Raw genomic sequence first — 26,447 nt, 5'->3', positions numbered from 1 at the left:
TGAAACAAAAAGACTTTGGAAAACTGACTTTCAAGAATCACACTGGAAGCGTAGTAATAGACCTGTTGGCCACAGTCCATGTAAATAGGGAAATGTTTGCAGGGGACCAATAAGCTCTGTCAGTCTTCAGAGACAAGTATGCACATTAAGAATGCTTCCGGTAGAAATATGAATCTCATGACACTTACATTTTAATGTCTTGATTTCATGTAAAATGTCATGTAAAATGTCACCCAAGATGGCAGTGCATATTCAAAAAAAAAACAAGTATTAGAGATTACTGTGACGTCGGATTTTTATTGATACAGGCAGGTGTACTGCTGTACACCGGTTCAACGCAACTTGAATCATATCTGGAATTAATTACGCTCGGAAATAGTCATCTGGCCATGAGGTGTTCCTTTCGATACTGCCCTCTTCCTTCGTTAAGGCAGTAGGCCTACGCGCCTAGAAATTGAGTCTTAAACTTTGCTCAAGATATCCTTTAGTATGCGCCTCGGAAAGTGAAAGATCTAGACTTCTGCTCAAACTTTCGTCAAGGAAATTTTCAACCATTCTCTTTCAAAATCAAGAATAAAAATCGGGGGTCACCGTGAAAATTTTGGAAGTAGATAAATTACCCAGGCTTTACCAATATTTGAAATTCAAAATGGCCGCCATTTCTGTGTTAACTATATGGAGAAAAATAAAATTTTCGATTTTCGAAAAACTAAGACAGTGAAAAGTTTTCTTACACCAAGAGCTTTAAAATGAACTCCCACAAGTGATAGATCAGAAAAGAATTGTAAAAGTTGGAAAAGTCTGAATTTCTGTCCCAGAGGCGCATTCTACCTTAAAGAATCATATACTACTTCCTTTCGAAATTAAAAATAAAAATCAGGGGTCACCGTGCAGAATTTGGTATTTGAGAGACAAATTAACCAACATTTACCGGCACTTGAAATTCAAAATGGCCACCATCCCTGTTTTAACTCTATGAGGAAAATAAATCTCTCGATTTTAGCAAAACTAAGCCCCTGGAAACTTTATCTACACCATAAACTTCAAAACAAGCGCCAATAAATGGTAGGCCACACAAGTATTGTAAAAGTTTGAGAGTTATAATATCTGTCCCCGAGGTGCAGTTTACCTTAATAAATTAAGGAAACTCTACAATGCTAACCTAACCTTGCCAAGCTATGCATCCACATTTCAGAGCGTTGGAGTTGTTATGCAGCATCTTAGTCCCAGATTCATCGACTGTAGTCATCTCCTCATAAAACATTTTGCTGGAAGGCTGTGCAAATCAAGTGTAATAACAGATATAAAAGCCCACATGATTGAAATGATGAGACAATAATGTGTTTCTATTTTTCAAAACACATTGAACAACACCAGTGTGTGGTCGAACACAAAAAAAACATTATTCAAGCAACTATCAGAAGTACTTTTTTCATTTTCCATAAAATCATTTAGTGGTCATGATACCTAAATGCAGTTCAGTTAATGGGTTGACCAAGTAAATGTTGTGATGGAACCAGGCTATGGTCCAGTTCCAGAAACAGTCATTTCTTTTCCAGATGGAATTTAATCCCATGGTACTAATAAAGACAGCTGTCCAACTGTTTAAAACTACTTCAGAGATGGGAAAAATGATAAAGACACAGTTAAATTTTTCTGAATATTTTGCTTTATTCGCTAGAAATAGAGCAAGGATAAATTCTGGGTGTTATTAACATCATCTGAATACTTGGCAAGAAATAAAAAATATTAACTAGTCAGAAAATCATATGACTCACGGTCAAACTTACATCATTTTTTTGTAACATTGATTATCAATGAATTCAATATAATTTTCATAGACTGCATTTTGTACAACTATTGTGCATAAATTTACATAACACTTGCATATGATTATTTCCTTGAATAATGAGAATATGCCTTTTACTTTGCATGAAAACAATAATTTGAGAGAAAATTGATCATGCTACTGTTCTCATATTTCCATAAAAAGATACAAAGAGATAAAATGTTTGTTATAATCTCATAAATGTAGAAAGGACTTGGTGCACTAAATAATTATTATAGTTGGAATGAATAATCTGTGTCATTTCATGCAGCTCAAGAAATAACACCGTATAATGTCCTCTTGGCAACTAACTCACTTGATTGCATCAATCTCTATATTAATTACAGCTCATTTAGTTTTTTTGAAGTTTGAATTTGTTTTGTTTTTGAAATTAAGGAAAATCTTGGTTTTTGACATCTGAAAGGAGCAAAGGAGAGCAAGACAAACTGGTTTAGATATTGCTATTTTAAATGTATTTTTTAAAGTTACATAATGCTTTAGTTGAAAGTTTTCAAGCATGGTAAGCAGTGATTGGCCAATGAACGGAAGTAAACTGTGATTGGCCAATGAAAAGAAGTATACTGTGATTGGCCAATGAAAAGAAGTAAACTGTGATTGGCCAATGAAAAGAAGTAAACTGTGATTGGCCAATGAATAGAAGTAAACTGTGATTGGCCAATGAAAAGAAGTAAACTGTGATTGGCCAATGAAAAGAAGTAAATTGTGATTGGCCAATGAAAAGAAGTAAACTGTGATTGGCTGATGAAAAGAAGTAAGCAGTGACAGCTAATCAAAAGAATTACATTCCTAGAATATCATGGCACCATCCCAAAGAGTAAAACTTCTACTGAAGTTGCTAGAATAAAAATCTTTCTTCAGTAACGATGCAAATAGAATACTTCTACATATAGCAACCAAAGAAACTGATAGCAGAATTCCTCCTTTCATGTTTACAGGCAACATTCCAAATTTGAAAAGTACACTCTGTATAATTTTTGTTCGCAGTCAAAAGTCACAGGATCTGATAATTATTTTCACAATTTGATCTTTCAAGATTTTGTCCACTTTTAAAATAGGAAGACTGATAAATTGCAAAAGTACCAAAAATATAGGAATACAAAAGTCTATTGCTTGGCCATCTTCTCCATTTCTCAGAATATCAATTATCTTTAAAACTCTGATACAAAGTGTCATATCTATGACAGGTGCCATTGTCTCTTTCAATATCTCCACATCCTCTTTTCATACAGTGAGTAAAATTTCACTTTCAAATATTCCATGTATTTGAGGATCACTGTGATTCTGCTGCTGAGACTAGTCATTGGTATTCTGCGTGTTTTAAACAAGACATCAATAATCTGTGTATGGTCAACGGAGATGAAGAACTCTTTGCTGTTTGGTCATCTTTGTTTAAAAATAAAATGTGATAACATACAGAAACATTGACTGGTATTCTCTAAATACAAACTGTGTAATGGATTCATGGTAGTTACGAAGGGCCTGTAAATATAGATCATAAATTCTACACAGATAATTATGAATTATGGAAGATCAAGAAGCAACTATGCACTGCATATTAATCACCATAGAAACAATAGATGGCACTTTCAATATTAAGAATTCAGATATCATGACTTGATTAAGAAATTTACATCAAAAGCTTGTCACATGTAAAACCAAACTAAAGACCTGCTTATGTCAGAAAATACAACAAAACCTACACATGACTAGCTTTTTAAGTGCTTAGTTTTGCCACTGGTATAGACTACATGTTCACTAAAAAGACAGTAAGCTTAATGATGATAAGACTGCTCAATTTTTTCACACTGAACAATGATAATACTGAATGTTATGAGTAAGGAAAAAATGAAAATGATTTATACTTACTGAGAGAGAGAGAGAGAGAGCGAGAGAGAGAGCAGTAATGTTGGCGACTACTCTTGGAGTTGAATGTTCTATAATTCTGAATGACTTCAAAACTGAATACTTGTAATTCTAAATATCATGTTTCTGATCACTATGACAACAGAATACTTAGTACCCACCAACAGTTTAACTGTGTTGTTTGAGCTTACATATAAGACCTTTTAATAAATGCGGTTTTAAATTCTGACAAATTCCTTTCCTTTGTTTGAATTTTACAATAACACTGACTGATTATTTTGAAAATGCTGACTGTCTGTTTTTCCAAAACAGTAAATTGTAACTAATTGTACAGTGTCACGGCAATGAATGTATTGGTATCTCAACATACTTTTTGAGATTTGAAATAAATTCACTTTTATTGAGAACACACTTAATGTACTAACAATCAAGAGTTGATGAAGCCGGTAGCCATGGCAACTGAAGCACTGGAAATTACCAAAAAACACTTCAACAGCATGTCTGTAAAATCTACCACCCTCTAGTTTCCCTGGACTATTCCTGTGCTGGCTACATCAACTAGTCTCTGCGTCTGACCTAGGAAAGGACTGTTTTGTCAATTCAACACCAGTAAAATCAGAGAGTAGACAAACAATTCCTAAAAAGTGGTTCCTTAGTTACAATTCAAAACATAATCATAACCAAGGCAGTGATTACTATAGTGTGAATTGTTGACAAATTACAGTCCATCAAAGCTTCATCATTACTTTGACTACAGCTATCTTATCCTTTTTTCAGCACAGTCAATGAAATAATGCTATGACAAGTAACCAGGTGTTTTATTTTAATAAGGAAATAGCAAATTTTCTGTCAAATTGAACTTGACTTGAAACGGAATACTGTTCTCAGTTACTTGGAAAATCTTTAGCACCAATGTCCATTTTCCATTGACAAGCAAACATTGTAAATGCCTAAGCACATCCCAGACTCAATCTACTCAGTCTGTCTACAGACAATTCACATTTGAAAATCATTGGTAGTGGATTTAAAAGCAAACAACGAGTTGTAAAATTTCTCTGGCTTTCTTGTTGAAAAGTAAATGGACACAAAAACAAGTCTTGCTACATGTATGTAACCTGCCAAACAAAACTTTTGTTCAAATTTGAACAATGGCTATAATTGTGAACTGTTTCAACCTGTTATTTACAAACTTGAAATTTCAACATTCTATATATTGCTAGAACTAGTTTCAAACTATGGTTGTTGCATGCACAATAATTATGCACTTCACTCTGCATCTTATGACCATACTTGAAACATGTAACTCTCTGGATAATCATTATTCTTCTCAAAATACATCAGAAGTATAAATTGTATTCCCTCTCATAAAGTCTTTCTGGAATGTAACGTGATATCAGAGGCAATAGCTAACAGCTTTGAAAATTCTACCCATCTAATTTAAATGATTCGTTTTTTAATTTATCTCATTTCTTTACCATATCTGACTTAAAATTGCATAGACTATACATATGTTATCTCTGTATTTCATGAGTATAAAAGTTACCTAACAAAGTCTATTTACTAATTGATTATAAAAAATAGAAAATAAAAAATACAGAAGTTATACTCAGATTACAAGACACTATACTGATGGATCATATTGGAATATATATGACCCAATGTTGTGATTGAATTTGGCTATAGCTTTGACTTTTGTAAAAGTATTGCTCTACGTCAAGTCAGAGACTGTCATTCAAAGATAAGGCAAGCCTTCAAATGAACATGAACCAATGTGACATTACTTTGTTCAACATCATCAAAGAAAACATTTTGACATCAAGGGGATATCAAAAGGCTGTAGCCTGTCCCAGCCATACTAAAGCTTTTCATTACATCCTTTGGGTATGACAAAATATTGTTACATTTTTTGTTCTTTTCGAAATAATTTATTTTGATAAATTTGTTTTGACTTGCATTTGAGCAGATTAGCATTCAATTGTCTTTATTTGTTCCAAATATGTGGTACATGACAACACTGAATAGATCTATTTTTAATTAGATTAATTTGTTATATATTACAAAAAGTTTGATTTGAAATGGGTTTATTGGAAAGATGTATCTCTTGATGTAGATTGTATGTGATTTCCATGCAAAGACACAGATTGTGATACCAAGTAATGCACTGTTGGAGTCAAGACTTCATTTTCATAGGCAGGCCATGAAGTTTTATGACCCAATATTATACAATGTAAATCCACATAAATGTTTGCAGATGTACTATTCAGAAAGTACTGCTTACATATTATTTATAAAGTATATACACACACCATTTATCATGTTGTTATTTTGATTCTTTCATAAATGATGTTGTTTCACCTTTTCAAATTTGTGTCAAGGAACGCCTTCTTTGTCAATACTGCTGTTTAAATCCTGGCTACAACTGTAGGGATGACAAGACAATAAACATGCCAGTTGATACTGTCTCAGCCCCTCAATGTTGATGCAACTTTAACCTGTTCACCCCTAATTCCCTGTAAGCAGGTCCACAATCACCATTGATAACAGGAGGTTTTGGGCCAAACCATGGTGGTGAAAGGGTTAAACAACATGTGGTCAGTGCTTTTTCTTCCTGATGGAGTATTTCCTTGCTTTGTTGGAAAGCTCTGCTGCAAACGCCTCAAACCTCTTCTTGCCAAGGCTTTCTCTAAATGGCTGTCAAGTAAAAAGTACCATCAATTAGGAAGGAAATATAGCTGATATCATATCAGTAGTTACTGGTCATGTAACAGTATTCACAAAGCTGTTCCCTGAAACAAAATGTCATGTGACTGTAGAAAAAGTCATTTTGGAAAAATACAGCCTGATCACATGATCACAGGGTCCAATGACAAGTACGATGGTAATAGATGGACACAATGGTATGAAAATCTCGATACAAGTTTCACACAATGAAAGACAGAAAACATCTGTCACACAGCAAGGTAACAAACACACATTTAAATATGGACCAGCTGCAGTTGTTATCCAGTAAAAATTTTCCGTTGCAATCTAAAAATGGTACTCTGTGATCATCTTTTCAACTTAATCACTTTCTTGTGACACACTCGGAAACCATCAATAATTTGACACAGAGTAGTGCTTGGTCAGTTCAAACAGTTACCAGGTGTTCAAGTATGACCAACTAGTGTCTGTAGTCTGAACGCTTGGCAAATGCTACATGTTACATTGTGATGAAACATTGCTCAGATCCATTCTCAAGAGACTTTGCACTAGATATTTTAACCTGCATCATGTAGAGTTCCCAAATGATTGTCACGAATGCCTCTTTGTGCAAAACTATGGATAATATGACTGGTGTAATTTTTGCACTGAGAGAAGTGCGATGTAAGGTGTATTGTTGTTATACATTCAGGGGTTTGGGGTGAATTGGTGGTTTTAATCTGTACACATGCATGGCAAGTTATTCAACTGAGAGATGTGTCAAAACAGACAGATATGTGAGAGTAAGAGGTAAACTCAATACATTGAGATGAATCACACAGAAATGTTTTGTAATCTCAGACAAATGCTAAAGCCAACCACACGACATTTTTCACTTTGAGTAAACTAGGTCCCACCAGCATGGCTAACATCAGATTTAAAGGTATACTGTCACCTGTTCCAATTTTGCCACAGTTACCATGGAAAGAGAAAATCTAACCAATCACAGATTTTAAGCGGGTGGCCGCTTTTTAAAAACAGTGCCCTCACATGGGCATTTTGAATACCAAGGAACGCCCCTTTGACCATATATGGGCATATTTAGATTACAGGTGACTGTATACCTTTAACAATCATATGTTAACAATCATACATGTATCTGAATACGGACATGGACACATGCTGAAATGTTACAAGATCTCACCATTTGTGAGTAATTCATACACAGAATAGAAACACCAAGTATACCATTGCAGAAGTAAACAAATATATGAATAATTTAAGTTTTGTCACATGTATTGTGTTGTTGTATTTTTACACCCTTAGAACAGTAACTATCTCTGACTTTCTGCCTGTAGTTGCAACATATATCTAAAATTTTTGGCAAGCTGTTAGCTTTTTTCTCTTTTGTTTCTTTGCTATTTTCCTCCTTTTCTCATCAGTTAAAAACTTTGGAAACGGACTTGGATGATACATCTTCAACCTAATTAAAAAAACCGCATATACAACACTTTTAAAATTATACTTTTATTCTCATGCTCTGTCAATGTCAGGTCACATATTACAAACATACATACACAGTTTTCAGTAGCTTGAATATCAGTAATTCATTATGAAATATTAGCTAAAATGATGACATCACCGTCTCAATGCTCGCTGATCACAACCTTTTGTATAAATCCACACAGCTATTTATTGTGTTTACAATTCTAGGCTATAAATTAAATCACTTTTGTTACGTCTCCAGAGACTTTTGAAATGCTGTGACTCTCATGGACTTTTTGTTGGGTTTGGCACCATTGGCTTCTAGTTGCACAGGGCATTTGGAAGTTTTCGACTTTGTCGAGCTACAGCAACTCAAATAATTATGAGACGGTAAGTATTTCCAGCTGTTATCATGAAATTGTTATGTGAACATGCATAGAACCATGGTAGCATGTCCAGAAATGCCCTCACTCCATGTGGTGGAGTAGGGTTCTGTTGACAGCTGGGATAATTATGGTTTCTGGTTAGCTTAGGCACTTGTCTGAGCTATGGAAGACATGACTACGGTAAATGTTGACATGATATTGTAGGACAATACAATACATACAAGTACAGAAAGACACAATGTTGGAGAGTGAGATTGTAGGAAGGTGTATTGACACTAGTGAATGTGAAACAACATGTGACTTATATGTCAGCGGATACAACAATGACATGAAAATTTGTGTTCTGTATAGGAACACAGAGTTAACAGAACATACTCACAGACTTTAGTATGGGAGTTCCATCAGGACTCAGAAACGGTACATTCGGCTGTAAGTGAAATATTTCCATATGATTTCATGCTGGGATGGGTTTTAATAAAACTACGGCACACGCAGCTAATGTTAGGAAGGATAAATTGGCAGCCTTGATGGGAGACTAAAATAAATAACTATGTGATGAAATAACCTTGCAAACGAAACAAATTCACTTAATTTTGTCATCCAGAAAACTGAGAATTATGAGTGAAGAGGAATGTTTACTGATATAAGCGGTTGGTTTGACTATCATTTTGATTTCCAAGGCATGTCATCACATAGATTTACTTTCACTACATTCACAGTTAGATTAAGCAATAACAAACTCAGCCATCACCATGCAGTGTCTTAGTCTACCAAATTAACAAGACACTTTTAAGTAAAGTGCCTTTTCTTATAGAGCGTTAGTTTGTAATTACCATATTTTTATTTTCAACTTATCACTTTGGACGGCCAAAGACTTGCAGAAGCTGCTGTGCACTCTTACTCTTGCCTAGGACACCTATAAGTGGAATCTTTCGCTACAGAGATCAAACAGAGTCACATTTAGGAAGACACACAATGAAGGCAGGAAAGCAGAAGCGACAAAAATATGAACAGGATGCCAACCCTTGAGTCCCCAGAGTCCTTCAGAGTTGACATTACCAATTGTATTGAACAAAGGGGATGGCAAAATATTGCAGACTGCTTACTTGTATTTCAATGAGATATATGCTGTGGGTATTTCTGGAATTGATTCAGGTCTGTTATCAATGGCCATGGTAACACTTTGTGACCTACTACATGAAGGAAAAGTGACACCATGGCTTTGAAGAATTTACAGCATATTCTAGTCAAAACAAAGCAGGCAGTATGCTGGAATTGGCACAAGTTGAAGAATATTTCACAACTCAAGCAATTCCCTCTCACTGTACTGCTGAAGTTTCAAATCAGCTGCAGTGTAAGATGAAGGTAGGGATGAATAGGGACACTACATTACACAATACCATTAACTATCAGTCTACTACACCACAATGATTTCAAGCTTTCACCACTATTTGCCTTATCTTGGAACATTCCCATGGTTTTTGCATGGCAGGCAATGCCAATTCATTGGACAATGGGGGTAGAAGGGTTCAGAAATACATTCACATTGTATTACAAAAGAAGTACAAACAATAGAAACATGAATGACCCAAGGTTCTGGAAGGTTAGGCAGGAAAGATTTGTCATTGTAATATGTTACCCACACCATTCAATGAGATTTTGTATTTCTTAAGTATATAATTTATCGAAAATGATGCGTAAATAAAAAAAATGTACAACAAAATTGTACTTGATAACCTTAAATTGATGATTAATGATTACTGAATAGTAAATGTCACAAATATATCCTTATACTATCAAATTATTGTGTTTTGAGTTAAAATTATTTGACATCTTTGGTCAGAAGCCAAAATGATGTGACAAGCTGATCACTGTGTTGATAGATATACCATACTTGGGTACAATATAGAAGACATGTCATTATATAGGCAACAGATAAAACTGTCCAAAATGTTTTTCTGAGGTGTGAAATGAATTTACTCAAATTTTAGAAGTTTCTAAAACTGTCTTAAGCTATCTTTGCATCACTATCAATCATCAATTTATCAAGGATTATGTTGCCCCTTACATTAACCAAAGCAAACACAGATTTCAGTGGACGTAATGTTTTACAACGTGTTCAAGAACAGCGCACAGGTAGTTTGTTGTGAAATTAATGGTTCAATAAATTCATCATTTAAACGATATATTAGAGCAACAGAGATATTGTATGTATTTCCCATGTACCATCTTTGGACTTCAAACTGCAAGCGACACGGTTTAGACCCACCAACATTTTTAGTGAAACCCAGCAATAACCATGGCTCATACATCAGAACTATGTTGTCTTATGACAATCTGTGTTCCCCATCATTCAATACACTGGCACATCATTCAATAGACTGACACAGCAGGAATGGGAATACACCAAGATATAGGTAGAATAGCAGTGGAAGGGCTCACAAACAGTAACTTACATCGGTGAAAATTCCTTGATGGATGTTAGAAAGAGGAGATGGGAGGAGTCGTCAGTAACACTCACAGTAACAAGACTGAGACTATAGATCAGTTGAAGTAGAGCACTGGTTGCTATGAAGACACAGCAATGGTAGGTTGCTGCTTCTGTCAATGCTGTCTTGGATACACAGCTTGCATATTATGATGCTACTTGTCAATACATAACGCCTTTGACAAGAGTATTCAAAATTGATGGGTTTTGTGTGCGAGTACTCAACACTGACAAATGGACAAGAAGCATAACAGGTACAGTAGACACGTAAATGATAACTCTTTTACACTTGCACAGTTTTTCTGTTGACCAAAGTTTATACGCCAAAAACTCAAAAGTATTTTCTTTAAATATTTTAAACGTTCTATGTATCAGGAGAGGCCTAACTCACGGACATTTCAGGAAATTCAAAACTCGACTCAAAGACTAAAGATATACCGTAAGTGAACACGTAAGCTTAAATCCTCAGCTGTTTGAAGTTGTAGCTTTCACAACGTATGGCTGTAAAATATGTGAGATTGATTTAACACAGCTAAAGTTTCTTTTAAACTTCATATTTATCTTTCAATGAATTATCCTGTATATCTATTGTAAGATCTCAATCATAAGTTCTGATTGGTTATTTCCAGAAGAGGTTATTTGCATGGACTTTGGCCACAACAGTCACATGTGTGACAAGCAAAGAAAAGCGTGTCCTAAATATGACAGTGATATTGTTTCCAGCTTTACGGACGATATATTTCAAAAAGAAAAAAATTCAGAGACATATTCTTAGATGAGCTTTGTTATTAACCCTAAAATATATTCAGATGTTTCCTGTGCTGTTTGCAACAACCCACCATTCACTGATTGTTGTTTTTGATTTAAAAAAGGGGGAGAGAGACTGCAACAGAAGACTGGGTTAGTTTGAAAACAAAGAAAATCAACAGAGGTGTTGCTAATGGTCAGAATGAAAAATACAGAGCAGAAAAAAGACCTGCAAAGGTTTAGTTGAGAGAGAAGTAAGTTGACAAAGACATGGTTCTGACATAAACAATATGCTGCATGGGCAGTTACTGCATTGTTTCAACATTCATACTGAACATGTACAGCACTTTCAATGGCGAAAATTTTCAAGCAATATCACGATACAGCCCTTGTCAAAACTTTGTATTGGTTACAGGCAGCATAACACATCACATCAATCATTAAACATTTTTTTATGGACAAAGTAGTCAAGATCTTATGATAATTAACTACATACAGTATGCAAATTACCGTATCATCATAGTGTTGAACATTATTCGTTCCCTTACTCGTCTTACAACTTCAGATATTATAACTTTTATTTGAATAGAGTGTAGGAGAGACAAATGTACCATTTGGTTTTAAAAATGGCAACATAACATATGCAAAGTGAGTTTCATGATTTGTACTTGTCCTTTAATTTTTTACTCGAAATATATCGTATTCTCCTAGTCAGTGAAGAATGAATTATTATAAGGGTCCTCCTAAACATGTACAGAGGAATATGGCACAGTGATTTGTGGCACTGAATTCTTTGCAAAGTGTGCTCTCACACTGTGGGCTATGAACTTGAATCTGATATAAGTATCATGGTATATTCTACTTACAGGATTTGCAGCGTTTGGTTGTGGCTGGTACTGAGCAATAGCACCTAGTGATCCATGGACTGACTCTTCAGGTATAACACTTGAAAATCCATTGGGATACTACGAACAGTGGAAAGAAAGTGTTTTATGGAATGAAAAAATCCATTGGGATACCACAGACAGTGGATAGAAGTGATATTATGGAATGAAAAAATCCACTGGGATACCATAGACAGTGGATAGAAGTGATATTATGGAATGAAAAAATCCATTTGGATACCATACACAGTGGATAGAAGTTATATTATGGAATGATAAAATCCATTGGGATACCATACAAAGTGGATAGAAGTGATATTATGGAATGAAAAAATCCATTGGGATACCATAGACAGTGGATAGAAGTGATGGAATCATTCCATCACTTTTTATAACATTTTCATTATTTTGTGATAGGAAACAAATACATTTTCTCTTTCTATTTCCTAGAGTACTAGTATGTTGAAATTAAAAGCAAATTAGCGTATTGTATATGATATGGTCGTGGAACTGTTCACCAATGAATTCAAATTCAACCATGAACAATGACCTTGAGCATCACAGACATACAAACTGAACTGGCAAGCAAAACAAAACCTACAGATAATACATCATACCAGTACGTTCTATCTAATCCAAGTAAAACTTCACAATGTTGCTACTGACAGGCTTGTTAGTAAGACCAGTCAAAACACTGAATTAAGCACAGGTATTTCTGGCATCTCTGTTTGGTAATGCTTTCAATGACAATTGTAAGATGACAGCACAGTTTAAGCCAAATTTTTTCAACAACATGAAATCATAAGACTTATAATTTGGAAATGACAAAAATTAGCTTTCAACAAATATTTTAAAAACAATCTGGGATTGTAGAATCGCTTTTAAAATGAATGTATCCTAAATATGAGATATGGGATTTCAGATCTCACCTTTGCTCTGAGTAGTGCTCCGACCCAATGACCTAATTCATACTCACTGTCCACACAGACAATCCTATGAGAAACAATACAGCAATTTTATAGATCACAATTAAACTGACTCATCAGATCAAAGCAACATTTAACTTGAACTATTCTCCATTGGTTCATATATTTAAATAAGCAACAACTAGTATGGAGCAATAAAAATAGTTTGGTAAACTACAGATTGTATTACCTTTACAAGCAAGCACCTAACTGTTGAAGGAAGTAAAGTCTCTGTGATAGGAGTGTTCTGTTACCATGGGAAGATCTCATTTTCAAATTTTACAGTTCAAAACTTTGCTTCAATATGAAATGCTGACTTACAAAAATATGACGGAGCCTACATGGTATACATTGTTATGTGATGAATTTTTTTGACATTAATTTGTTATCAGCTATTTACATGTTGTAAATCTCAAATATAGAGATCTGTATGCATATACATCAAGTATACATCAAGAATATTTTATATTATAGCCCAAACATGGGACTATGTGCCAAAGGGCGGGTGACCATTTGCCCGACGTAAGGATGGCAAATGGTCTCCTGCCCCAAGGGTACATAGTCCCTGTTTGGGCTATAATGTTTTTATTACATGCCTCTCTTACACAGTTTTCACTCAAAATGTTTAGATTTATTGGCAAATGATAATCCAATGCTTTATTTCCATCTTAGACAAAAAACCGTTAAAAATGGAACGATTTTCATCATCAAAATGGCGCAATGATATATTTAAACTACTGTTATGCGATTTATCATTTATTTTCTGCAAAATTTTCCAAAAACCGGATTTCTTATGCAAAACATGAAATTTCAATATTTTTACATCGAAAAGTTGTCAAGTTGAAAATGGTTCCGGTTCACTTTCAGTCCAATGATGACTATGCTGCCCGCGGCGTCATCAACGAGTTGCCATTGAATCCTATGGAGCGCGCGACGTTCGATATACAAGGCATGTAATAAAATGTTATTGTGTATTTGTCTTTTATTAACCCTTTTCCTGCCAAGTCGGTGAAAATCCGCTTGAAATTCGGTGTAGCTAGAAGCTGAGCAGCCACGGCCGTTATTCTCCTAAGGCGGTGGAAATCGGGCTACTTTTTGGTACCCCCTTTCCTGCCTAGTCGACGGAACTACGTGTAGCAAACCCTTGCTCACGCTAGGGGTCGTTCGAGGACAGGTTTTGGGCGAGGAACGGCGTTTGCTCTGGAAATGGGTTCACAGGGAGTCAGAGGACAGGGAAAGGTGCAGAAGCTACCCAGCCAGTCCCCCACCCCGTTGGGGGACTGGTTTTTTTTGGGGGGACGAGTAGCGTACTTGGCAGGTTAGCACGGTGACGTATCCTAGCGGAGTTTGGTCTAACTTGGCTCTGAGGCACTACATAGATTGCGGCCGAAATTGACCGTCTCGGCAACGCTAATCTGTAAGGCAACCGCCTAAGACCGCCTCAGCTGGCGGTGCAATTTTTGCCAATGGTGCGAGACGAAAATCACGGACTTGGTCCTGATTGACGGGAAGTGCGGACGGATTTGACGGACTCGGCTTGATTAGTCCCTGACATGGAACTGATCCGAACGGACTTGAGCGACATTTGTGAAGGGTAACCACCGCTTTTAACCGACTTGTTACCTTCTCGAAAAGACTACCCACTCAGATGTCGGACGTTGTCGGCTACACTTGGCTCTAGACGTTCAAGCCGTGCAACGAAACACACCGCCTCAGCCTTGCCATTCACGAACAAGGCCTCGAAATCGATCCCATTGTTCACTGACTTGGCGGCTGCGGTTAGGTGCGTGAACCGTTGTTCACCGACTTGTTACGCCTATGTTGTCCCTGTGAAGTTCGGCTAACGGCCGAGTCTAACGGAGTTGGCAGACCTGTGTTTGGTTTATACCGTGGTATGACCGACTCAGGTAGAGGTACCTGTCGGTATATTCCGAGTTTTACGCACTCGGGCGTCAATGACGGGTCGTCATCACCGCTGATGACGTAGACGTGCTGGCCATGTTATTTGAAGGAGCCATGTTGCCCAACGGACGAGGCTGAGACAGCTGTTGACAATTTTGGTATCCTTCATCTTTGACCGCCTTAGTTGGGTAAGCCGCTCGGCAGGCAACGGTTATGACCTAAACAAGCCGCTGAAGCACTGTTCGTTGCCGTACAAGAACGAGACGGCCAGTCCATTACTGCTTAATGGGCGATCTGTCGGGTTGGCTTGTCACCGACTTGGATGACAATACGCCCTGCGCAGGCGTACTTAGAAGGGACATGAGGTTAAAGATACGGGTTTCCACCCGTACTGAAGCATGGGCTTGGGCCAACGTCCTTGGGTGGCAGGTGCGGCATGCCACGTACCCAGCTGGACGGAATGTCAAGTTGAGATGCTAATGACATTGACTATGGTATGCTAAGTGCTCGAGGGATTTGCATTGCAAACGAGTATTATTAGCATATCAAATGGTACGGACAGGCAATTTACATGACGGGTAGGAATGTCAGCACCGGTTGGTGGCCTGATTGCCGTAGGTTCATTATAATAACAGGTGGCTGCATATATTAACACCCCTGCGTCCAATCATGTCCAGGGCTTTGTTTCCCTGTGGCTTTAAAAGGGTGGGACCTGCTAGTCTGTCGACACTGTTCCAGACATGAGCTTGACGGACCGCAAAAGTTTTCTGAAGGCGAGCAGACGACTGAAGCTCAAAGATGCAGAGTCTCCGGGCGGTAGTGGTAGCGATCGTTGTGATGTCCCTAGTAAACGTTCGAAGAAGTCGGGCAAGAAACGCGCCCGTAAGGCGAAGCTAATCTCCGGCTGAAAAGCCCAGTGGTAAGCGTAAACGTAAGACTGATCGTTCTACCGATGATGATGATGGGGTCACCGGTTGCCAGTGGTTCTCACCCGGCTGCTCCGGGAGAGACTACTTCACCTGCAGAGACATCTGCTGCTCTTGTGGGAGATACTTCACCTGCACAGACTACGTCTGCTGCTGCTAGTGAGACAGTGAGTAACGAGACGGCTGATGCCATTGGTTCTTCCCCGGCTGCTCCGGGAGAGACACCACCTGTTGCGTGCACCATGAGCCCTCATCCTGCGTCAGGAGAGGTTCCTGTGCCCAGTGCGAAAGAGCTTGAGTCCTCGTCATCAGCAGAGGCTGCCCAGCCCGCTCCTGCCATAGTTTCGTGTGCTGCGATGTCCCCGCCGAAAAAGATAGTGCGGAGGGTTCGTTATCAGGATAGCCCACCTGATTTTGAGCCAGATATGATCCTTGATGCCGCTACGGGCGAGTTCAGGCCCAGACGCCCAGACGACGGTGATATCACCGCTGAGTCCGACTCGGAGGTTGACGAGGATGCGGCAGAGGACGATGACTTTTATGACAGGCAGTATGTAGGTGAGGCAAGCTCTGACGACGATGATGACGTTGCTGCTGTGTTGGCGGAGGATGACACCCCTCCTGTCTGGCGTATGTCGGAAACTACCGATGCTAATATATTTGAGGAGATCGATTTTGACCATGAGAGAGGACCGACTTTCACCTTGCCCAGCCACTCCCGTGAGCTCGATTACTTTTTTAAGTTTATTCCAGCTACACTGATCAGATTGGCAAAGGATGAGACTAATAAATACGCCAAGTTCCACCAGCGATATATCGCTAAAAAGATCGATAAATACTGGCGTAACGCTGACTACCGAGAGGTGCAGGCGTTCATTGGCGTCTTAGTCTGTATGGGTATCGACCGTAAATCATCAGTGGAGGATTATTGGTCTAAGCGATCCATTTCTGAGAAACCAGGGTATTTCTACTGTGATTACCCGCAGTCGCTTTCAGCAGCTTATGCGATATTTTCATCTGGCAGACCCAGAGAACGATCCACGTCGTGATCCTGATGAGGCACGCCGCCGACGTCGGTGTCAGGAGGATCCCCTTTATAAAATCAATCCATGGATGGAGCCCATAGTTGACAGGTGCGTAAATAATTATAAGATGGGTAGAGAGATCTCCATCGACGAGGGATGGTGCGATTTAAGGCCGTTCTAAATTTAAGCAGAGATTACCGCATAAGCCTGACCGAGACGGTTTAAGATATGGCAGCTATGCGACTCCACCACTGCATACATCGCAACTTTGCACCGTACCTAGGTGTGAAATTTCGGGATCGGACTGATGGGAGACGGCAGGAGCGAGGTGTGGTGAAAAGAATTACGATGGAGCTGGTCCAGCCATTCTGTGGATATAATCACAGCCTATTCTGTGATAGCCTGTTTAGCACGGTCGTTACTGCTAGAGAGCTGATGGAGACCGGGATCTACATGGTCGGGAGTTTTAACCGCCGTAATCGTCGCACCATGCCCCCTCAATTAATTCCGCCGGGTAAGAGGAAGCGCCTTCCTCTGTCTGTTGGGGATATGAAAGCCACGACCAGAACGGACTCTCGTCTTAACATCACTGCTTATCAGGATAGTAACGCTCAGGTGCTGATCTTGAATACGGTCTATCCACCCTTGGAGTGCGTGCCAGTGGGGGAGGGAGACGAGCAGCGACAAGTGCCTCTGTCGCTGTATAATTATCGCCGGTACATGGGAGGCGTCGACCGAGCCAACCAGAAGCGCAAGTACTTTCACACTGGGCGCAAGAACACAGATGGTGGACATATCTGGCATGTTACCTGATTGATGTTGCCCTGGTAAATGCATATATATGCTTCAAGCATGTACACCCTGATAGTAAGCTGACCCATAAGATGTTTCATCTGCGTGTCGGGAACAACTCATTGGCGGTTATTGTGGGCGATCGCAGCCCAGTGTGAGAGAGGTCGAGGCCACCGTTTCTCTTTCCTCGTACATAAATCCACAAAATCAGCCGATGCACGTTGTCAGCCGTTTGGAGGGGCGGCAGAAATGCTGTAAAGTATGCAGCAGAGAGGGTAAGACCACTGCGAGCGGACGACTGTCTGAGACGTCCAAAGGATGTAGTCTGTGCGGGGTTCATCTTCACGAGGGCGAGTGTTTTGCGGCTTTTCATCATCGCATGATGCTACGAGGTAAGAGGAGCATTGGCGTGCAGACCTCTACTCACACAGCCCCGACGACACCCATCAGCAAGAGAACCCGACGTAAATAACGGACAGGGGACAGCTTCGCCTTACAGTGGCTTGACTGTATTCTTAACACGGACCATGATCACATTTTGAGCACGGTTGTGCCGTTTGTTTGTGCTTTACGATCCCGCTGATTGTAAATTGAAACACGGATTATTTTGTACAATCCCCCGATTGTAATCTTTGTAACACGGACCATGCACTAGACGTCGAGACAGACTCTGAGATTTATTATTCGGCATAATGTAAATTATTCCCGAATAAAATATATCTATGGATCGCATATTTTCGTTTGTTTTGTTTGTTTAGACGGATTATTTTGTACAATTCCCCCGATTATAATTTTTGAAACACGGATCTGCCACCCCCGTTTTAATTTTTGAAACACGGACCATGCACTCGGACGTCGAGACAGACTCCGAGATTTATTGTTCGGCATAATGTAAATTATTCCCGAATAAAATACTATCTATGGATCGCATATTTTCGTTTGTTTTGTTTTTACCCCCACTTTCGTTTTTGGCAGATCCGTAAGGACGCTATAGTAATGGATGAACGTGCGTTGTATCACGTGGGAGGGGCACAGCCCAACGGAGGCTGTGCTCGTGCGACGTAGACGTTGTACCAACCATCTGTCGTTTGGGTTAGTGCATGGAGCAGTTGCACTGTCCAGAGCTAAGGTGGTACAAAACTGCACCTTAGTAACAACTGCAAAACTAACCTGTTAGGAAACGGTAACACTAACGAGCTAAGTGTGCACTGAACTGGCCAAACTACGTACACGCCTTCCTTCAATGGCGGAACTATGTCGTTGACACTACGTCAAAGGGACTGCACTGTGCGACTCTTCCAAGTCGTTCAAAGTACGTGGCCAAGTGACACAACCCAGGGGAAACAGGACAGGTTTGAGGGTGCTGCCGCACCCATAGCACTAACCCCTGGGTCTTCTACTAACCCACGAGAGAGGTGACGTTTCCCCGGTGTGGCCGTGCGTGCCGGCGAACGAGCTTTACTTCCGCGAAAGTAAGCTAGAAAAGGGCATAAAAGTGCACGTCCCCCGGGGCAAACAACGCCCGTGACCTCGTCATTTTCTGGACACAACCTCATCAGCGGTTGCCCCTCTATACGGCATGCAAAAATTTTTGAAGTCTAACACGTATATGGTCGGTAATCGTACCCCAAAAATGCGGTATTTTCCCGCCAAATGCCTGGCAGGAAAGCGTGCAGGAGAGCCTATCTTCTGTAGACACGGAAAAGGGGGCCGGTTTTGACCGACTTGGCAGGATAACGGACAGGGGCGCTCGGCAGGAAAAGGGTTAATTACATCGGAGTGAAGTGTTACACACAGAAATCACAGGCAAAGCTGTATGAAGAACTTACCTGGTCTTGTTGTCATCCGATTTACATGTAAATGCATATCTGAAAAACAGATGATAGTAATGTTAATATTCACAACATATTTATACTGGTAGTGATTTATAACTTTCTCTGTACTATTCTAAGTGAAGTGTTACAGAATTGACAAACATTTAATGAATTCTGAAATGAACATGCCAAATGCATTATGAATTTTTTCTGTTTGGCTGCAATGAAACCTTTCTCACTGTGTCTAATTTATTTGCATTTATTTTCAATGGCAGTACATGTATCATGCTGCTGAGAATTTGGATGGGCCATACAAAAGTGACGATATTTAATGTAGTATGTGTTGCTATTCCTTAATAAAGCAAAAATTGAATTTTTGATTTCAAAAAAACTACCTACTCCAAGACCTTTACAAATGAACCCAACTAGCAGTAGATCAGAAAAGTACTGAAAAAATTGAGTCTAAATATCTGACCCCTAACTACATTCTACCTTAAAACTGATACCTACTTTGATGGTAGTGTCTTCTTAGTATCTGCACCTATGTATATTTTCAAATGATCCACAGACCATTCTCCTTCAGGTTTGCCAGTAGCCTGTGAGTAATTCAAAAAATCAGACGTTTTGCAAAATCTCTCTTCAAAAGATTATAAACACTATGTCAAAACAGTCAATATTCATGGAAATTATTCAGTGACTTGGGGATGCCATGAAAAATTTTTGCAGACGAATAAAACTGACATTGGTGCAGATTATGTTGGAAAGTTATCTGATGCATTATTAGTTTTGTTCTCAGTTGAGATGACATATTTAGCATAAAAATGGTGTCTTTCCTAAGGAAAGACACCAGTTGCAGGTGGGATTGCGGTAAAATCAACAGGCATTTCATCTATGCTATGGAAACAGTCATTGCCAATGTGGATACTCAGGAGCATCAACTACATAAAATGTATATGTCAATGATTGACAGCAAAAATAATGAAATAGATTAGACAAACACAATACCTTTCCATCTTTGTAACATCGCAGTGTCTTGCCCTGTAGCTCCAAATGTAACTTTTTAAAATTTTTCTTCTCTGAGTTGATTTTAACGGTACCATAGGGTTGAAGGTCACCTCCTTCCTGCCACTGGTACAATTGAAGAGACAAAGATTAAATTTTCTTCTTTGACTACCACAAACATGTTGAAATGCCTTTTGTTTAACTTATCTTACATGTAAAAGACTTGTGTTTGATGTCTCATATTATTGTTGACAGCTGACAGCAGTCTGGACTTAAGGTAGTATGCACCTCGAAAGTGAAAGACTTAAACTTTTGCCCAAACTTTCCTCAAGGGATCTTTCAATCAATATCTTTCAAATTCAAAAATAAAAATGGGGGAGGGGGGGGTCACCATGCAAATTTTGGTACTAGAGAAACAAATTACCAAAGATTTACCAATATTAGAAATTCAAAATAGCCACCATCCCTGTGTTAACTCTATGGAGAAAAATAAAAATTTTCGAATTTCAAAAAACTAAGCTGGTGAAAAGTTTTCTTTCACCAAGAGCTTTAAAATGAACCCCCACATGTGGTATATCAGAAGAGAATTGTAAAAGTTTGAGAGTCCGAATGTCTGTCCCCGAGGTGCGTTCTACCTTAAATTCACTTTTTAAAGGGCCAGTAGCCGTAACTTTTGATAATTTTTTTCACTTTTATTGTTTCTCATGTCAACTACATTTTCTTGTTTACTCCCCATAGCATGTTGAGATGCATAGCATTCAGCTTGTAAACTCAGCCTGTACAGGTATAGACTGCAATATTATTAATGCCAAGTAAATTCTTTTCCAGACTTCAATTCATATGTCAACAATTACAGTGCATTTTACATGTACAGATGCTGTTTTCAGAGGCTGAAGAGTTGGTGTTCCACCAATATACTTTTGGGAGTATAAAACCTTGCAGTTTGAATAGAAAAATAGAAACAGTAAAAACAAGTCATTGTTGATGACACAGTCCCCACTTGTTAATGGGTACTTTGATTACAGGTCCTCAGAGAGGATATACAGTCCTCTTCATTAGGTCTGTGATAAAAATACTTTTGAATAAATTCGCTTGATACATGTCTGAGCTGTAGTTCAGGACATGAAAGAATCGTAATAAAATGGCCACATGGCAGCCTTATTGGATCGTATCACAGAACAAATCTATGTGCATATGTATGACAGACATCCAGCTCTATGGGTTTGCTCAGAATTAGATATATGCATAATTAATGAGGTACAGTATGAAGCATCATAAGGTCTCCCATCATACCATATATGAAGGGTGTACCACTTGTGGTTCCTGAGTTATGGACAAATATGTATATTTGAGGTCAAAGGTCATTGACGTCATGTGACATTTTGTCAAAAAAATTGTAGTGCTAAGTTATCCCTATATACCAAAAATCAGACCTCTATCTCTATTTGCTTGCTCAAAATTAGATATGCACATAACTAATGAGGTACAATATGTGGCGTCATAAGGTGTCCCGTCATACCATATATGAAGGGTGTAGCACTTGTGGTTACTGAGTTATGGACAAATATGTATATTTGAGGTCAAAGGTCACTGAGGTCACGTGACATTTTGTCAAAAAAATTGTAGTGCTAAGTTATCCCTATATACCAAAAATCAGACCTCTAGCTCTATTGGCTGGCTCAAAATTAGACATGCGCATAATTGATGAGGTACAATATGTGGCGTCATAAGGTGTCCCGTCATACCATATATGAAGGGTGTACCACTTGTGGTTCCTGAGTTATGGACAAATATGTATATTCGAGGTCAAAGGTCACCGAGGTCACGTGACATTTTGTCAAAAAATTGTAGTGCTAAGTTATCCCTATATACCAAAAATCAGACCTCTAGCTCTATTTGCTTGCTCAAAATTAGATATGCACATAATTAATGAGGTACAATATGTGGCGTCATAAGGTGTCCCATCATACCAAATATGAAGGGTGTAGCACTTGTGGTTACTGAGTTATGCACAAATATGTATATTTGAGGTCAAAGGTCACCGAGGTCACGTGACATTTTGTCAAAAAAATTTTATTGCTAAGTTATCCATATATACAAAAAATCAGACCTCTAGCTCTATTGGCTCACTCAAAATTAGATATGCACATAATTAAAGAGGTACAATATGTGGTGTCATAGGGTGTCCCATCATACCATATATGAAAGGTTTAGGACTTGTGGTTACTGAGTTATGGACAAATATGTATATTCGAGGTCAAAGGTCACCAAGGTCACGTGACATTTTGTCAAAGTGTCTGAGATATCTGCGTGAACGGATGGACTCATGGATGGACTCACGGACAGACATGACCCAATCTAAGAGCCCCCTTGACTTTATCTTTGGGGACTAAAAACTGTGTAACTGCATCCTTTTTGCAATATGAATACGATGAGAAACTAAATTTTTATTTTTCTTGGCCTTATACATGGGAGTCTATGGACTGCCTTATACATGGGAGTCTATGGACTGCCTTATACATGGGAGTCTATGGACTTCCTTATACATGGGAGTCTATGGACTGCCTTATACATGGGAGTCTATGGACTGCCTTATACATGGGAGTCTATGGACTGCCTTATACATGGAAGTCTATGGACTGCCTTATACATGGGAGTCTATGGAGGTGAAAACTAAAAAGTCCTCTAACACGTCCAAATTTGATCGCATTGTGAAACAAATCGATGTGCATCTGTATGAGGTAGGGTACTATCCTTGTACCAAGTTTGAACAAAATCGCTCCAGGCGTCTCTGAGATATCTGCGTGAACGGACGGACGGACGGACGCACGCACGCACGCACGGACATGACCAAACCTATAAGTCCCCCCGGACGGTGTCCGTGGGGACTAAAAATCAAAAAAGTTACAGCTAGAGATCCTTTAATATTTAACGGCAGTGTATGCACTCTTTACTTCAACATACTGTAGAGAACAAATGAAAGGGTGTACTTGTTTTCAAGAACAAAAATAAAAGATTTTCAAAATTTACAGGTACACTTCACTAAACAATAGAGTTTCTGAAACTTTGGGTAGAATAGAAGTATGAATGTATACAATAAATATCTGTTAATGACTGTCAGTGAAGATACCAAGGGAGGACACAAATTACTTATACATGTATCTGTGTTTCTTTTAATCACAGCTACCGCACATTCTAGTTCATTTCAAAACAGCCGATCAGTTTAAGTCTTCAGAGCTAAAACACACATTTTATTTTCAAAACAGCCAATCACCTAAAACCGTCAGAGCGATTACATATTATTATTCTACTTATTTCATAACAGCTAATCAGCTACAACATTCCAAGCTGTATCACATTGACATTCTTTCTATGAAACCATTTTTCATTTGGGTCAAGTCTCCATCACTTTGCACAATGAAATTATTAGAGTTACCTTGGCCAATAAGTAGTTTTCTTTAACACAGAGTGTATTTTCAGATCCTTTGTTGTCATGACTCCAGGTTGATGAAACATGTAGAACATTCTCACTGCCATGTATTGGCCTCTCTGCCAAATAAAAGGTAACCATGCGTCAATATTACACATCAAGACAGGGAATTATATCACAATTGAACATATCAAGACTTTGAATAACATTGCAATATTAGTTGTCAAGACAGGTGCATGTAGTATCAACTGATGACTTAATTTGTGAAAAGACATCCCGCTATACCTTGATTTTGTAACACTGAAATATCAAGACTTTTTAATTACTGATTTTTGGACTTTCTAAAGATCCTTCAATCTTTTTTTATTAATACAGTCAGAGTGAAATGAAAGAAGATGTGACACATCTTGAGGGGTCAAAAAGTATACTTGTAGCTACAGCATCTTTCATCAAATATTTTGATGCATTTCACTGATTTCAGACCTTGTTATACAATTGGTATCTACCTGAGATGAGCTAAAATGGATTAAAATATCTAACTCATTGAATCTGTTTGACTACTCAGAAATAGAACTAATACTTACCCAATAAACCATTACAAAGTACTTCAAATAATGCATAGTTTCTCGACTGATCTAGTTTGTGTTTTGTAATTACACTCTGAACATACTGATCTGCAGTCGTATCTGGTGATACCTGAGGAAAAATACAAACTCACTGTTAGGGTAGATCACGCCTCAGGGACAGATATTCAGCCTTCCAAACTTTTATCATTCTTTTCTGATCTACCACTTGTGGGGGTTCATTTTAAAGCTCTTAATACAAGAAAACTTTCACCGGCTTATTTTTTGGAAAAATCAAAAATTTTATTTTTCTCCATGGAGTAAACACAGGGATGGCAGCCATTTGGTATTTTAAATATCGGTTAATCTTGGGCTAATTGTTTCTCTCATAGCAAAATTTACACAGTGACCCCTGATTTTAATTCTTGATTTAGTAAGAGAATGGCTGAAAGTTTCATAAAGGAAAGTTTGAGCAAAAGTTCACTTTCGAGGTGCACACTACCTTTAAAGCAATCACACAATCACTCTCTTATGACACACTTCATCTGGCTAGTTTGATGACTGAATTTAACAAATGAAACTAATAAACCTTGGAAGAACTTTGATGTATTGTATCATCTATTACTGTAGAATGACCTTTGAGGACAGATATTTAAACTCTTAAACTTTGATAATATTTTGTTTGGTCTACCACTTGTGGAGCTCATCTTGAAGTTAATGGAGTAACTTAAATCATTACCAGCTCAACAGAGGAGTAGCTGCCATTTTGAATTCTAAATTCCAGTAAATTTCAGGTTCTTTGTTTCTCGAGTACAAAAATTTGCCCAATGACCCTTGATTTTTATTCTCAATTTTGAAAGAGAATGGTCGAAAGTTTCGTAGAGAAGAGTTTGAGCACAACTTTTTCAAGGCTTATACTAACTTAACCAGATGTTGCAGTCATAAACACTTATATTCAAAAAGTTTGACTGAAACCCCACACATACACATAATTACTATAGTTACAAAGTGTACAGCCACACCTACAATGTCGGTATGTTCATAACTTCAATGTGAGAAATCAGTATTTTCAAACAAGGTGACATATTTTGGACTGTTTAAAGTTTCCATGAAATCCAATGCGATGACAAAGACAAAGAGTAAAATTCGATATCTACGCTTTGAAAAGTAGATTTGCAAATTCATCTCACCTTGATGTTGAGTTCTGTACCTGCAAATGTAACACCAATCAAAAAGCCACTTGACTGTTTTTGTTGCTGAAAAAAATAAAAAATTCAACTGGAGTTTACTATTTACTATTACAAATAACAAAAACATTCTTTCTAAACTGTTTTATCCTCTCCAAATATTCCCCATGCTCAATAACCAACAGACTAATGAAAACATGAATTGAGGTTGGTTACAATGCAGCTACCCACTCGGTAAACCAGCTTTCAAAGAACTTTCAGGGAAAAGAAAAACAAGAGACTGGGTAAAGGGGTTAGTAAATACAAAGGTTTGAGGTCAAAGACAAACATTATTTTGATGGCCACATAAAGTTGCTGATCAATCGGTCAAACAGACAGAACTAATACATCAATCTGTGTATCATAATCTTGACTACAGACACCCATTGTGTCAAAACAGAATAATATCATAACTTTCTAC

General features: G+C 38.3%; 1 protein-coding gene across 6 annotated transcripts in view; it reads right to left on the bottom strand.

The window, feature by feature from the left end:
• Window positions 1-1,651: 1,651 nt before the first annotated feature.
• LOC139130725 (arf-GAP with Rho-GAP domain, ANK repeat and PH domain-containing protein 1-like) overlaps window positions 1,652-26,447 on the bottom strand; it is an 87,373-nt gene continuing 62,577 nt past the window's right edge. For 2 of the 6 annotated variants that reach the window (XM_070696506.1, XM_070696503.1), the window contains 10 exons: window positions 25,991-26,056; window positions 24,822-24,933; window positions 24,244-24,356; window positions 20,811-20,933; window positions 20,316-20,401; window positions 19,821-19,859; window positions 13,311-13,374; window positions 12,364-12,462; window positions 8,642-8,689; window positions 1,652-6,403 (listed from right to left, as the gene is read on the bottom strand). In XM_070696506.1, the coding sequence (XP_070552607.1) occupies window positions 6,305-6,403; window positions 8,642-8,689; window positions 12,364-12,462; window positions 13,311-13,374; window positions 19,821-19,859; window positions 20,316-20,401; window positions 20,811-20,933; window positions 24,244-24,356; window positions 24,822-24,933; window positions 25,991-26,056 (849 nt within the window). In that variant the 3' untranslated portion in view covers window positions 1,652-6,304. Of the gene's footprint in view, window positions 6,404-8,641; window positions 8,690-9,095; window positions 9,198-12,363; window positions 12,463-13,310; window positions 13,375-19,820; window positions 19,860-20,315; window positions 20,402-20,810; window positions 20,934-24,243; window positions 24,357-24,821; window positions 24,934-25,990; window positions 26,057-26,447 lie in introns of all 6 variants that reach the window. The other 4 variants (XM_070696507.1, XM_070696504.1, XR_011551947.1 and 1 more) reach the window with 3 other exon arrangements.

This window comes from Ptychodera flava, chromosome 4 (genome assembly GCF_041260155.1).
Source record: "Ptychodera flava strain L36383 chromosome 4, AS_Pfla_20210202, whole genome shotgun sequence".
NCBI lineage: Eukaryota > Metazoa > Hemichordata > Enteropneusta > Ptychoderidae > Ptychodera > Ptychodera flava.
The sequence above is the reverse complement of the archived record's forward strand: the minus strand, read 5'-3'. Positions and strand labels throughout refer to the sequence as shown.